The sequence below is a fragment of the Panthera pardus genome, unplaced genomic scaffold (genome assembly GCF_024362965.1).
Source record: "Panthera pardus isolate Hobbes unplaced genomic scaffold, ASM2436296v1 HiC_scaffold_11, whole genome shotgun sequence".
Taxonomy (NCBI): Eukaryota; Metazoa; Chordata; class Mammalia; order Carnivora; family Felidae; genus Panthera; species Panthera pardus.
In genome coordinates this window covers 11,889,513-11,904,388 of record NW_026526666.1, presented here as the reverse complement: position 1 = coordinate 11,904,388, position 14,876 = coordinate 11,889,513, and the positions used below count along the sequence as shown (strand labels likewise).

The following is a 14,876-nucleotide window of genomic DNA, read 5'->3' as shown; positions in this document are numbered from 1 at the left end:
TTAAAACAATAGAGTTTATGTTCGCTTTTAATATATAAAGAAGTGGGGAAGTATCAGTAAGGAATTGCAAGAACATAAGCAATTGTAGAAACCTTGTGTTTGTAAAATTGTTTTTTTAAAAAGTGTTACTGATAAGTTTTGGATGCTTGTACCAGAAAGTGGTGGCACAATACTGAGAATGATCTGTAATTGAGTGTTTCTTTTCTTTCTCTGTAAATAAAAAACTTGTTACCAGCCCTATAGTACATATTCATACTGTTCAACTGAATTAAACAGTGTGCTTATTAAAGAAGATTTATTGGGGCAAGTTCCTTATTTTCTGGAGGAGCAGTAGCAAATGGTAGTGATAGCACTTTGTGGATAGGCATTTTGAAGCACAGTGTTCTAAACGAATACATAAGACAGTCCTAGGTTGACAGACATCTGCAAGTCGAGAGAGCAACTGACACAGATTTCAACAAGCTCTATGAAGGGTGAGGGGTGGGGAGGGGAGGGGAATGAAATTGATAGGTTATCTGACAAGTTGGTTGGAAAATTACGTTGATAGAGAATTCCAGAATAAACACAAGTTCTATGAAAAAGGACATGTAATCTTAATATACTACTTTGCTGTGTGTTAACAAGCACTAAAATTCTCATCTACCATAATAGCAATACCTAAAACTAAAAACCAAGAGATAGTAGTATAAATACCTTATTTAGAAAATATGGAAGAAAATACTCAAAGAAGCTAGAAGTTTGAAGTAACTGTTTTAAGTGAAGGGGATACAGAGACTGCTTTTTTGTTTTTTTAAGCTTTTCAGTAATGCCTGCTAATACTCCTAATTAGCACATAATGCTTTTATCTTAAGAGAGAGTAAGAACTAAGTATTTTGCAGAGGAAACCAGAATGATTACAGAATTTGAAACTTTAGCATTTGAAAAAAGAAATAAGACTGCTTTTTTAAAAAAGAGGATGTGTGGGGGGGGAACAGCTGTTTTCAAATATTTGAGGAATACAGACTTCAGAAAAGGAATTCTCTTTATCCTGTTTAGCATCAAAGGACAGAGACCCAGTAAGTGGCCACTACTAAGAAACAGTGGTGTAAAGAACATTCTAACAGTTAGATTACCCAGAAATGGAATGGACTATTTTGTGAAGGTAGAGTTCAAAGGGCTTAGATGACCTTATCTAGAGATGTTTGTAGAGTGAGTTGCCACAGACGAAACCCTATATTTCAGGCATTCTGTTGTTACATACTCACTTCACAGTATGTAAAACAAGAAAAGGTGGGGTAGCTGGGTAGCTCAGTCAGTTAAGCATCCAACTCTTGATTTCAGCTCAGATCACGATCTCATGGTTTGTGAGTTCAGGCCCCATGTTAGGCTCTGCGCTGACCTCACAGAGCCTATTTTGGATTCTCTGTCTCCCTCTCTCTGGCTCTCCCCTACTTACTCTGTCTCAAAAATAAACATTTAAAAAGAAAAAAAAGGCGCAAGGGGTGCCTGGGTGGCCTCAGCCCTTAAATGTCCAATTCTTGATTTCAGCTCAGGTCATGATCTCACAGTTGTGAGATCAAGCCTCCACTTCGGGCTCTGCGCTGACAGTGTGGGACTTGCTTGGGATTCTCCCTCTCTCCCTCTTCCCCTCTCCCCCTTTTGTCTCTCCCGTTCTTGTGCTCTTGTGTTTCTCTCTCTCAGAATAATTAAATAAACTTAAAAACAAAGGACAAAACCAGCTATTCATACAACATGTAAGATTTGCTGCATGGAAGTTACGTTTATTGTTTTCCAAGCCTTACATGTGTCATCTTAGACTTCATAAAATAAGCTTTTATCATTTGTGGTTTACAGACTAGGATTTAGGAAGACTTCTTTTTATTAGGACTACTGATCTGTTTTGTCTTACTCTTACTATCTTTTGTTTACGTTTTGTTCCAGTTGTTTATTTTTCATTTTCTAACTCTGGTTGAATTGGTCAAGTCTTTGTCTATTTTTCCTCTAGTGATTCTTAAATTATGTATAATGTAGTTGTTAACATTACATTTTTCACATTTAGATTTATATTTTTTCAATCTGGAGAGAGAGAGAGAGAGAGAATCTTTTATTTTCCCAATCAAGAGAAAAACTTCAACATGCCTTCACTTTTCCCTACTAATTCCTCTCAAACCAAAGTGTGGAGATAATCACGAAGTTTTATTTCCAGGTTTTTAAACATATTTTACAGTGATCATTAGACTTCTAACCACAATTTTTACTGATTTGTTTGCCATGATTTCTTGTTCTTACGCCTTTTGATTTCCTGAATCATTTTCCTTGTTTTGTTGGCATACCTCTAACAAATAAGTTTTGATATATATTTTTTGTCGCTTAGTTCTAATTGCTTACTTTCCATTTTGATTTCTTCTTTGACCTGTGTATTTAGAATTGGGTTGTTTAACTTACAAACATTCTGATATTACGTAGTTATATTTTTATATTGATTTCTAGTTTAATTCCATTGTGGTTAGTATATATACTCTGTGTGATTTCAGTTCTTTGAAATTAGTTGAGACCAGCATGGCCTTACTAGTAAATGATCTATGTGCACTTGAAAAAAAAAATGTGTCATTTGCAGTTGTTGGGTGTGGTGTTCTATATATAACTATTGGGTTAAGTTGATTCATCATTTGGTCAAATCTTATATGTATATCATTACCGTTTTTATACTTTTCTATCAGTTGCTGAGAGTCATATTAAAATCTAATCATGATTGTGTATTTCTCTAGTTTTCCTTTAGTTGTGTCAACTTTTACTTTGTATATTTTGCCTTATGTTTTAATTTTCATTTTTTCCCTATTGAATATTAGGGAATTAGGGAGTGGCTCAGCTGGGTGGATCTGGCCTAAGGTTTCTTAAGGTCTTGCAGTCAGAAGGTGGCTGTCCGGGATCGTCTGAAAGTTTTCTATATTTACAGGTCTAGGGGCACTGAAATAGGAGGGCTGTTCAGGCAAGTCTGTCTCTGTGGTCTCTCCAAAGTGGTGGCTTCAGGGCAGCCTGACAGCTCTGGACCCATGCCTGGCTCCCAAAAGAGAGATCCAGGAGGAGGCTCTGTTCTGGCCACCCTTTCTAGCATCAGAAGTCAGATAACACTTTTGCTATATTTTGTTTAGTAAAGCTGCCCATATTCAAAGGGAGGGGAATCCATTTTTCCTCTTTAGAAGCTTTTTAGGATTTTGTCTTCACTTTCAGTGACTTGAATTTTCAACTACTATATGTTCAGTTTTGGATCTTTTATTGGTAAAATTACTATTTTTGGCATTCATTGAGCACTTTAAATCTGAAGATTTCTGATTTTCTTAATTTACTTCTGGAAATGTCTTTCTGTTATTTCTTCAGTTCTTCTGTTTCTGGACTTCCTGTCAGATGTAGCTGGTAGAACTTTGAGATTTATCTTTCTTACCTCTTTCTTTCATACATTCCATCTCTCCGTCATTTTGTGCTGCGCTCTTTGGGTAGGTTCAGTATGTTGGTTCACTGACTTGCTTTTCAACTACATCCATTTTTCTCTTCAGCCTGTCTACTGATTTTTTTTTTTTTTTTTTTGATGATCATATATTTTATTTCCTAAATCTCCAAGTGTATCTTTTGCATAGACTTGATAATCTCAGGAGTTTCTTTAGGGATATTTCATTTATTTCACAGTGTTTTATAGATCCTCTTAACTCTGTTTTCTTTGGTTTTTGTTCTTGTGATTGTGGAATTCTTGTGATGTTCTTGTGACGGTGATGCCTCTGTCAGAATGTTTGCCTCATCTATAATTGTCTGCTCATCTTGAGAATCCTTATGACCTCTTAGTCTATTTATAAGAGCTTATCTCCTTTCATTGTAGGAAGGGGTAGGAGTGCTACTGGGGATATGTACCTGGTTTTAGACTGTGAAGACTAATTTATAAACTTCATTTACAAGTATGTGACATCTTATCACTTTATCCCTATATCCTACCCCCAGAGTGCTAATCTTGAGAACAACAAGAGGAGAAAGTATCAAGGAAGAGATTCTTGCATTGAGATAATAATGTGATTTTATGTTACAAAAAAAGTTGAATTTCCATTATGATGTACTATGAAGAACATTGTTTTTTATTTTAGAAGATTAAATCTTACCATGATTTCCATATTTATTCACTACCCCCCCCCCCCCCGACCCCTTTGTGTGGTCAGTTGTCAGTTTTAAGATATTCATGGCTTCTGTAAATATTTAAATATAATCAATAATATATCTACTTGTTCCTTAAGGTAAAAATTGTTTTCTTCAAAATTTCTCATCACAACCAAATTTCCTTAAGTGAATTTTGTTTTGTAGGTTCGGTTGTATATAGAAGAAACTATTTCATCTTATAATTAATTAGTTTATATATTTAAAAACTGAAACAACAAAATTGGGATTGATTTGTGTCACAAAGACAGTCAAATTATGTTATTTTGTGAAACTTAGAGGTAGTTTTGCTGAAGGAAGAATGGAAAAATTGTTACATTATAGCTTGGACTATAATGTTAGGAACTCAAGATTGACTTAAAATTTAAACATAGCGTAGTGTTTATTCTTGTGCTCCTTATTCGTCAGTGAATCTTAACCAGAGTGAGAAATTTTCTGGTGCTGTGTTGGGAGTGCAGGGCACAAGAGATTTCCATAAAAAGGCATGGGATTTGCTTGGAAGAACATAGTGGTTTTCTAACTTGGCAGTAATGAGTTAGAACTAACCCCCTTTCAAAAGAAAATATTAATCCACATTATTCCTTATTGGGTATTTGTGTGTGTGTGTGTGTGTGTGTGTGAGTGTGTGTGTGTTATCTGAGCTGTATTATTTTTGTATTTGCATGTGTGCATATTGTATACATTCATGACCCATGGTATTTGTTAGGTATAAAGAAAATTTTCTGTACATGGAGTATTTTTGAAAAATGGCTTTGCGACTTGAATATCTTACCGCTTGGGTAGAGGAATAGGGGCCAAATATTTTGTTGTTGCAGAATACCCAAAATAATTTGGCCATGTCTGAGCGCTTTCCTCAAATTCTGTGGACCTAGGAGGCAATTTGGGGACTATAAATTAGTCTTGCTATATTAGGATTCCCTCTTGAAAGATCCACATTTTTGGATTAGAGATGATACATTTACATCTTTGACAGCAGTCCCCAGCTAAGAATCACCAGGGGCCTGAGAAGGGAGTTGCAGTTAATGTAGATTTGTTTGCATGAATATATGCTCTTGTGTTTAATAGTCAAGGTTAAAAGTAGAGGGTAGGATAGAGGTATAGGATGATTAGTGTTCAGCACAAACCACTCCTAAATCACATTTTCCTCAAGTTCCTGTCCATCTACATAGATGTGGTCCTTTCTCAGGTCTCAATTCTTTAACTTTCTTCTGTTTTCACTGAATAAATTCTCCTTGGTTGATTTCATCTGCTGTGATTTCAACTACTAACATTTCTTAAAACAATTCCGAAATCTGTACCCTCTAACCCTTTGGTTACTACTGAGCTTTCGGACTTGGATTTTTAACTATCATATGTCTCTACCTGCTTTTCTCATAGAAATCTCAAACTTAATTTTGGGCAGGAATATTAACTTTTTAAAACTCCTTTTAGCCACCCAATTTGTCCAGACCTAGATCTCTAGGAGTTATCCATGATTCCTCTTCATTCCCCTAAATAATGACCTCTAACCAGCTATGGAGGCCTGTCAGTTTCACCTTCGGAAAACTGTAGTCTGCTTTTCAGCCCTAGTGCTGCTGTGCAAACGTGTATCATTTCCCACCTGAGCTATTTCAGTAGCTTCCTGACTATTCTCCCTGCCTCTGGTTCTTTCAGTCCATTTTATATACTGTTATCACTTATCTTTCCAGACTATATATCTGACTGAATTACTTAAAAAACAAAACAGGTTGCTGTTTTCTCCCCATTGCTTACTAGATAAATTGTAGACACTTTCATGGTAAGTGCCTTTGCAAGCATAACTCAGGCTCTATACCCTGCTCCGTTTTCTGTAGCTTGATTTAAAACCCTGTGTTTTGGCCACACCCAGCTGTGTGGTATTCCCTGGATCTTGTGTATTTAGTGATTTAGAGTGTTTGCTCAAGCTGTTTCCTCTGCTTAGAATGCCCTTCCCTACTTACCTGGAACATTCCTATTCAGTTTTTCACTAAGTTCTTATGTAACCTCCACTGAAAAACTATCCTGCTCTCTCCTCTGTTCCTCCATCCTTCCCCCACCCTTTAATCTCCACTGTGTAATAACGTTGTTCACATGATATTGCAGTTATTTATTTTTTCTCCTCCACAAGTTCCTTGAGGATGGGAAACATTTTGTGTCCCTGGCACCTGGTATAGAACTGGTACCTACCTGGGAAATACTTTGTAAATGTTTGTTGGTTCAGAACAACAATCCTAACTGCCACCATGTCTGTCGCATAGTCTACTATAATTTATCCTTACGGTGTTTCTTGGTCAGTAAGGGCTGCTGGAACCAATTGCCTTGGACTGGGTGGCTTAAACCAGAAATTTATTTCTCATAGTTCTGGAGGCTTGGAAGTCCAAGACCAAGCAAGGCACTGAGAGATCAGGTGTCTGAGGACCTGTTTCCTAACTTTCAGATGGCTGTCTGTATCTTCACTTGGTGGAGACAAAGAGAAGCAAACTCGTGGGACTCATAAGGACACTAATCCAGTTGTGAGGGCTATGCCCTTATGACCTCATCTAATCCTAATTACCTCCCAAAAGCCCCACTTCTTAATACTATCACATTGGGAAACACATTGTTTATAAAACTATGTATGTAACTGGCATTCTGAGAAATATTCCTTTTTTCCTCATTGGATTTTCTTAAATTAATTCTATTGAGCTATAATTTACATGTAATAAAATGGTTTTTTTCGGGGCACCTGGGTGGCTCAGTTGGTTGAGCTCCGACTTTGGCTCAGGTCATGATCTCACATTTCGTGGGTTCAAGCCCCGTGTCGGGCTCTGTGCTGATGGCTTAGAGCCTCGAGCCTGCTTCAGATTCTGTGTCTTCCTCTCTCTCTCTGCCCCTCCCCTGCTCACACTCTGTCAATCTCTCTCTCAAAAAATAAATAAGCATTAAAAAATTTTTTTTAAATTTTTTTCTTTTTAAATTTTTTAAATTGTATCTTTTAATTTTAATTCCAGTATAACATTCAGTGTTCTGTTAGTTTCAGGTGTATAATATAGTGATTCCACAATTCTGTATATTACTCTGTGCTTATCATAAGTGTTACCCCTCCCCACCCATCTCCTCTCTGGTAAACCATCAGTTGTCTATATTTAAGAGTCTGGGTTTTTTGGTGTTTTTTTTTTGTTGTTCATTTTATTTCTTAAATTCCATATATAAGTGAAGTCATATGGTATTTCTCTTTGACTTATTTCACTTAGATTATACCCTCTAGATCCGTTCATATTGTTGCAAATGGCAAGATTTTATTTTTTATGGCTGAGTAATATTCCATTGTACACATATATACCACACCTTTTTTATTCATTCATCTATCAATTAACACTACAGTTGCTTCCATAATTTGGTTAGTATAAATAATGCTGCAGTAAACATAAGGGTGCATAATTCTTTTTGAATTAGTGTTTTCGTGTCCTTTGGGCAAATAGCCAGTAATGGAATTACTGAATCGCGTGCTAATTCTCCGTTTTCCACAGTGGCTGCACTAGTTTGGATTCCCACCTGATAGTGCATGAGGGCTCCTAAAATGTACCTATTTTAAATAAGATTTGATAAATGGAAACACCTAGGTAACCACCACTGTAATCAAGGTAGAGATCATTTCTATCACCCAGAAAAGTTCCCTTATGCTCCTTCATAGTCATCACCCCTGCCCTACCACCGCTGTCCCCAGGTAATTTTTTGGCACTATAACTTAGTTTTGTCTTTTCTGGAATTTTATATAAGTGGAATCATACAGTAGTCACTCTTTTGTGTATGTTGCTGGGTGTGTTTTAAAGATTCATATCCAGGGGCACCTGGGTGGCTCAGTTGGTTGGGCATCTGACTTTGGCTCAGGTCATGATCTCATGGTGTGTAAGTTCGAGCCCCACGTCAGGCTCTGTGCTGATACCTCAGAGCCTGGAGTCTGCTTCGGATTCTGTGTGTCTCCCTGTCTCTCTGCACTCCTACCCCCTCGTGCTCTGTCTCTCTGTCTGTCTCTCAAAAATAAATAAACATTAAAAAAAAAAAGATTCATATCCATCTTGTTGAATCTTTTTATTACTGAATAGTAGTAGTATTCCATTGATTGGATATACCATAATTTATCCATTCACTTCTTGATGGATATTTCGGTTGTTTCTAGATTTGGGCAATTATGAACAAAGGTAAGAGTTGACATTCATATTTTTCTGACTTAACTTACTCAAAAGACTATCTCTTACATACTGAATTACTTTTGCCCCTATATTAAGTGATCTATTCCTGTGTAACAGTTTAACACAGATCTTACTGGGATTAAACCAACAATAATCATTTATTATCTTAGTTTCTGTGGATCTAAGGTGTTTCAGAGTGGCTTGACTGTAAGGTTCTGATTCATAGTATCATGAGACTGCAATCCTCTGAATTAATAAGTAAGACTTGACTAAAACTGTAAGATATACTTCTGAAGGTGGCTCACTCACATGTTTGGTAAATTGTGCTAGCTGTTGGTAGGGGTCCTCAGTTCCTCTCCAGTTGGGCCTCTCTGCAGGGCTAGTTAAGTGTCCTCATGACTTGGTGAATGGCTTACCTTGGAGAGAATGATCCCAGAGACCATGGTACAAGCTGCAGTGCCTTTTGTGTATTTTGCCGATTGTGTATTTTATTTTTTTAATGTTTATTTGTTTTTGAGCACATGCTCGGGAGAGAGCACAAGCCAGGGAAGGGCAGAGAGAGATGGGGACAGAGGATCAGAAGTGGGCTCCATGCTGACAGCAGAGAGCACCATGCGGGACTCGAACTATGAGAGCATGACCTGAGCTGAAGTTGGACACTTAACCGACTGAGCCACCCAGGTCCCCTTGTTGAGGGTGTTTTTAAGATTCATCCATCTTGTTGATGGATGAGGAGCTAATCTTAGAAATCATATATGGTCACTTCTGCCATATTCTCTTGGTTGGAAAACCAGTCTTAGGAGGAAACTACACAAAAGGATATGAATACTGAGAGGGAACAGTTCTAGTTATGAATACCAAGAGGCCAGGATCATTGTGTGTGGGGGGGGGGGGAGGGGGGTATCTTGAAGGATGAGTACTACAGTCCCTTTATCAAAAATGAACAGAATATGTATATCCAGTTTTATGTCTGGGTTTAATTTAGTGCCATTGATCTGGTTGTCTTATGCCAATATAACAGTATCTTTATTACTGTAGTTTTGGATTATGTCTTAAAATCAGGTAGTGTAAGACTTTTTTTTCTTTTCCATCTCTGTTAACTGTTCTGTTAACATTTTCAAAAAAAAAAGGTTATAGTCATCTTACCAATTTTTACAAAAAAGAAACCTGCTGATTGTGCTTGCACTGAATCTGTAGATCCAACTTGGAGAGAATTGACATGTTAATAGTAATATGGACACATCTTAATATAATATGGCATGTCTCTCTGATTACTATGTCCTTAATTTCTCTGAGCCATGTTTTGTAGTTTCAGTGTATAAGCCTTACACGTATTCTGTTAAATTCATCTCTTGAGTATTTTATGTCTTATTGGATGCTATTTTAGATGGTATTTTTAAAATTACATTTTTCAATTCTTTGCCTGTATGTAGACATATGATAGTTATTATTTTTTGTCTCAACCTTTTATCCTGAAATCTTGCTACATTCACTTATTAGTCTGGTAGCTTTTTTGTATATTCTGCACAGGATCATGTTATCTGTGAATAAAGACAATTTTCTTTATTCCTTTTCCATAGTCTAGACCCTGCTATTTGTAGCTTAGAACAGTGTTGAATAGAAGTGGAAAGAGCAGATGTATCAGTAGAAGAAAAAGAAAAACTGTATAATTACCAATAGGTGCAGAAGAAATATTTGAAAAAATCTAACATCTATTCCTGAGAATCCATATAAATGAAAGCTCTTAATAAAGTAAAAGTGTATAAAGAAGATGTGAAACAAAAAAGTGTAAGTTTGATTAGAGTAACCAAAAATGCTGTTTAGAGTAGATAAGGATTTATAATCTAGGGCCTCCAACATTTGCATAGGAAAAAAAATCTTTATTTTTCATAACTTCTGAAATTAAATTTAATATTTGTTTCTATTTTGAATGCAGGCAGCAAACCACAGTAGTAATATCAGCAGCAACTGTGACTTTGTCACCAATAAATATTACTTTTAACTTTCCGTGTATCTTTAAAGTTTCTTTTTTAAAATATTGATTGATTGATTGATTGATTGTTAGAAAGTGCATACATAGGCCAGGGGCAGAGGGAGGCAGAGAGAGAGAGAATCCCAAGAGTCTCCACATACCCGCGAGTGGCCTATCTTATAAACCATGAGATCATGACCTGAACAAAAATCAAGAGTCAGGTGCTTAACCCACTGAGCCACCCAGGTGCCCCTAAAGTTTCTTTCTTGAAGATAACATATGGTTAGGTCTTGCTTTCTTGACTTTGAATTGGAATGTTGGAATATTGGAATAGATGATTTACATTTATACGGTTGCCTTTTAATTGTATTGTTCTGTAGGTTTTATATTTGTCTCATCTTTGTTCTTTTTGCTTGTTTGTATTCTTTTCTGCTGTTTTTTGAATGAATCAGAACCCCACCCCCCACCCCACCCTGGCTGCTCTAGGTTTTAGAGTATGCATCTTTTAACATATGACAGTTTATCTTCAAATAGTATTATACTACTCCACATATACTGTAAGAACCTTGAACAATATACTTCCAGTCCCCTTCCCTTTTTGTGCTATTATTGTTAATACTTTTTACTTCCACATGTGTTGCAAAACCTTGTAGTACATTGTTACTAGTTTTGCTTTAAGTGGTCGGAAAAAGTCTTGTAGATTTACTCTCACCATTTCTGGTACTTTTTATTCCTTTAGTAATCTTCATTCCTTTATGTAGATCCAATCTTCCATCTGTTATCATTTTCTTCCACCTGAAGAACTTCCTTTGCTTTTTATAAGTGTGTACTGGTGAACATTTTCCCCTCGCTTTTCCTCTTTCTTTACTTCTTTTGTTTACTTTGTCTCCCTCCCTCCCATCCTCCTTTCTTTCCATCCTTCTTTCCTTCCTTCCTTCCTGTCTATCTATTTGAAAAAAAAAAAAAAAAGCTTTATTTCACTTTCATTTTGGAAGAATAGATTCATTGTATTTAGCATTCTGGGTTGACCATTTTTTCTTTAAGCATTTTATTTTTATTTTTATTTTTTTTTAATTTTTTTTTTTTAACGTTTATTTATTTTTGAGACAGAGAGAGACAGAGCATGAATGGGGAAGGGTCAGAGAGAGGGAGACACAGAATCTGAAACAGGCTCCAGACTCTGAGCTGTCAGCACAGAGCCTGACGCCGGGCTCGAACTCACAGACCGCGAGATCATGACCTGAGCCAAAGTCGGCTGCCTAACCAACTGAGCCACCCAGGCGCCCCTCTTTAAGCATTTTAAAGATACTCCATTTTCTTTTGTCTTGCATAGCTTCTCAAGAAGTCTACAAATCTTCTGGGATTTCAAGTGAATTGCCTGTTTTTCAACAAGGAGAACTTTAAAAACAAAATTTTTTTCAAGTTTTATTTATTTTTGAGAGAGCACGAGCAGGGGAGGGGCAGAGAGAGAGAGGGAGACACAGAATCTGAAGCAGGGTCCAGGCTCTGAGCTGTCAGCACAGAGCCCGACGTGGGGCTTGAACTCACAGACAGTGAGATCATGACCTGAGCTGAAGTCAGTTGCTTAACTGACTAAGCCACCCAGGCACCCCATGGGAGAACTTTTCTGATCAGAACTTCAGTCTGTCTTAGCACTGTGGTTCAGCTTTTAAATCCCTGTTTATTCTTTGCCTTTACCTCATGGAGTTTCATCCTGCATGCTGTGATTAGTGTTTGGCCAGAGACTCAAGTGAAGCCCTTTGCAGATTCCTAGAATTTTCTGTACCTGTCTCCCTCTTTTTGATATACTTTCTGGTCTCTGCTTGGTTCTTCCTCCCTGTACCACAGTCTGAAAAGTGCCTTCAAGCAGAAAGCCAAGACAGATGTAGGTCTTACTTTATCTTGTCCCATCTCTTAGAAATCACAGTCCTATACTGCTTATTGTCAAACATCCAAAAAACAGTTGTTTCATGTATTTTGTCTGTTGTTTTAGCTGTTGACAAGGGGATGGAAAGTCCATTGATACTTACTCCATCATGGCCATTGGAAATTCTTTCCTGCCCTTTTACCTTTTAGCATAACTGGAGATAAAAAAAAGTTTATATTTCTTTTCTTTTTTTTCTAGCAATTTGTGTCTTATGGAGTATATTGCTAATACCTACCTATAAAATTTTAACAATTTCATCAACAATACTCTTTCATATCCTAAGTATTTTCAAGGTAACATTTTACATGGTTCAGCTGTAATAGAATAATGAACAAAATAGTATATGAATCACTGTATATTTTAAGCAAATTAAATAGCATATACATTAAAGCTCATGAGTGAACTTTTCAAAAAAGTATGTTACGCCATTTAAACAGTAGCTTTGTAAAGAATTGGGTTCATGATTGTAATTATAAGACAACTACTAGTTTTAATCACCTTATTTTCTGATCACTCTTGGAAGTAACATGAACAGACTCGAATGACTTGTGCCTAGTCAAAGATGATCTTTAATGAATTAAAATGCCTGGTAGTAGTCATTACAAACTTAGGTTAGAATCTTCATGGTTTTGCTATGTAGCCTGTCTTCCGCCTGATGACCTTAAGGGAAAAAGCAAACAAAATCCAAAATACCATATTATTTCATGTAACATTTGTACATTCTTAGGCTATTCTTAGCATGTTTATTGATCTTTGTGGTTTTTTTCTTTTTTCCAGATTGTCAGTATTTAAACAGACCACATCATGCGTGAGTACAAGCTAGTGGTCCTTGGTTCAGGAGGCGTGGGGAAGTCTGCTCTGGTAAGTTAGCCACCTAACTCTAACTTAATTAGCATAGTATAGGAAGAACATTGATATTTGCTTGCCTTAAAACTTTTAGTCACTAATGAGAAAAGGTGACAGTATTTTTTATATGCCTAGTATCTGTCTCATAGGGGCCGGGGATTCATTCAGCAACCACAGATGTGTAGTTGTAAACTAGTGGCTCACTCATTCTTTCACTTACCCAGTATTTATTGACTACCTACCATATGCCGAGCACTAGTGAGTGGGATTCAAAGAGGAATAAGATCATTCTCATTTTTTAAGGAACTTACATTCCAGTAGGGGAGACTAATTATTTCAGATACCAGTGGAATAAGTCCTACCTACCTAACCCTCAGCCCAGACTTAAGTGAAACAAAGGGTATTTTTTGTATACATGCTGTATTTATTTAGTAAGTATTGAGCTTATATGATGTCAGATGCCAGGGTTACAACAGTGAACAAAAACAGTCACAATCCCTCAGAGCTTATCATATAGTGGAGGAGACATAAGAAATACACAATTAAACAAAGAACTACCTTATTATAATTGTGAGAGATACTTTGAAAGAAAAATACAGACTGTTAAGAGAGACCCCATGACAAATGAACTTAAATTAGCATTTGAATAACTAAGGTCATAATTGCTGAGGCAGGAGTGAACTGGAAGGAAAGTAGAGGGAAATGAGGTGAGAAGCAGGGGCCAGACCATGACTTGAAGACCATGTAAGAGCTTGAAACTTATTCCTAATGACAGTGAGAAACCATTGAAAGTTAGTTTTATTTTTTTGGACGAGAGGGAAGGGGTTATTGACAGAATTGGATATATGTTTTAAAGAGAGTACTTTGCTATGTGTGGAGTGACTTAGAAGAGAGGCCGAGTGGACACAAGGAGACCAGTTGGGAGTTAATGCCAAACCCCAGATTAATGTTTGTGGGAGCTTACATTGGGGCCATGGCAGTGAAGAAGAGAAAAGTAGATGTTTTGAGAATTAAATAACTTAGTGCTGGTTTGATGTGAGGACTAGGAGAGAAGGAGCTGTTGAGGATGACTACCATAGTTCCAGTTGAGCTACTAATTTTATGGATGGATCCTTTAAGTAGAAGGGAAACACTGGAGAATGAGCAGATCTGAGCGTGAAAATCAGGAGTCATGTCACATTTGATATGTGAGATGCTAAAGTAAATACATCACATAAGAAATTGGGTCCTCAAGATAATAGCTTAAAAGAGAGACTTGTGATAGGATTTGGGGTGCCATGAATATATCAACAGTATTTAATTTCATGAGAATTATGTTACTCTTAGCAATGTAAATTAGTACCTCTGAGGTGAATGAGGATATCTAATTTAAATGCGTAGAACTTTCAATTCAGCAAGTCTCTTTAGATTTCACATATAAGTTCATATGTACAAAATAGCATGGTCAAGGATGTCCACAGTAACATTCTTTATCGTGGTAAGAGTTTGGAAACCACCTAAATGCCTACCAGTATGGGCTGGTTAAATAAGCTTTTAATACTAATGTTTTGAGTAGAATAATACAGAGCTATTAAAAAGAACGCAACGGGTCTGTATATACTGATAGGTAGTGATATGCAAGATGTATTATTTAGGGGTAAATAAGGTAGCAAGCAGTGTAGACTACCGTTTGTGTTTATAAAAAAAAAAAAAAAAAACGGGTGAGGGGGAAGATAGTATAAAATGCACAGACTATCCCTGCGAGGTAAAATAAGCTTACAGATGACATACTGGTTACTTGGGAGTG

The 14,876-nt window shown here is 36.7% G+C and overlaps 1 protein-coding gene across 5 annotated transcripts in view; it reads left to right on the top strand.

Annotated features, from left to right (window-relative positions):
- The window catches only part of RAP1A (RAP1A, member of RAS oncogene family), a 78,491-nt gene that overhangs the window by 44,735 nt on the left and 18,880 nt on the right, over nucleotides 1-14,876 (top strand). For 3 of the 5 annotated variants that reach the window (XM_053891212.1, XM_053891206.1, XM_019457837.2), the window contains exon 2: nucleotides 13,022-13,105. In XM_053891212.1, the coding sequence (XP_053747187.1) occupies nucleotides 13,049-13,105 (57 nt within the window). In that variant the 5' untranslated portion in view covers nucleotides 13,022-13,048. The remainder of the gene's footprint in view (nucleotides 1-13,021; nucleotides 13,106-14,876) is intronic. The other 2 variants (XM_053891216.1, XM_019457838.2) reach the window with 1 other exon arrangement.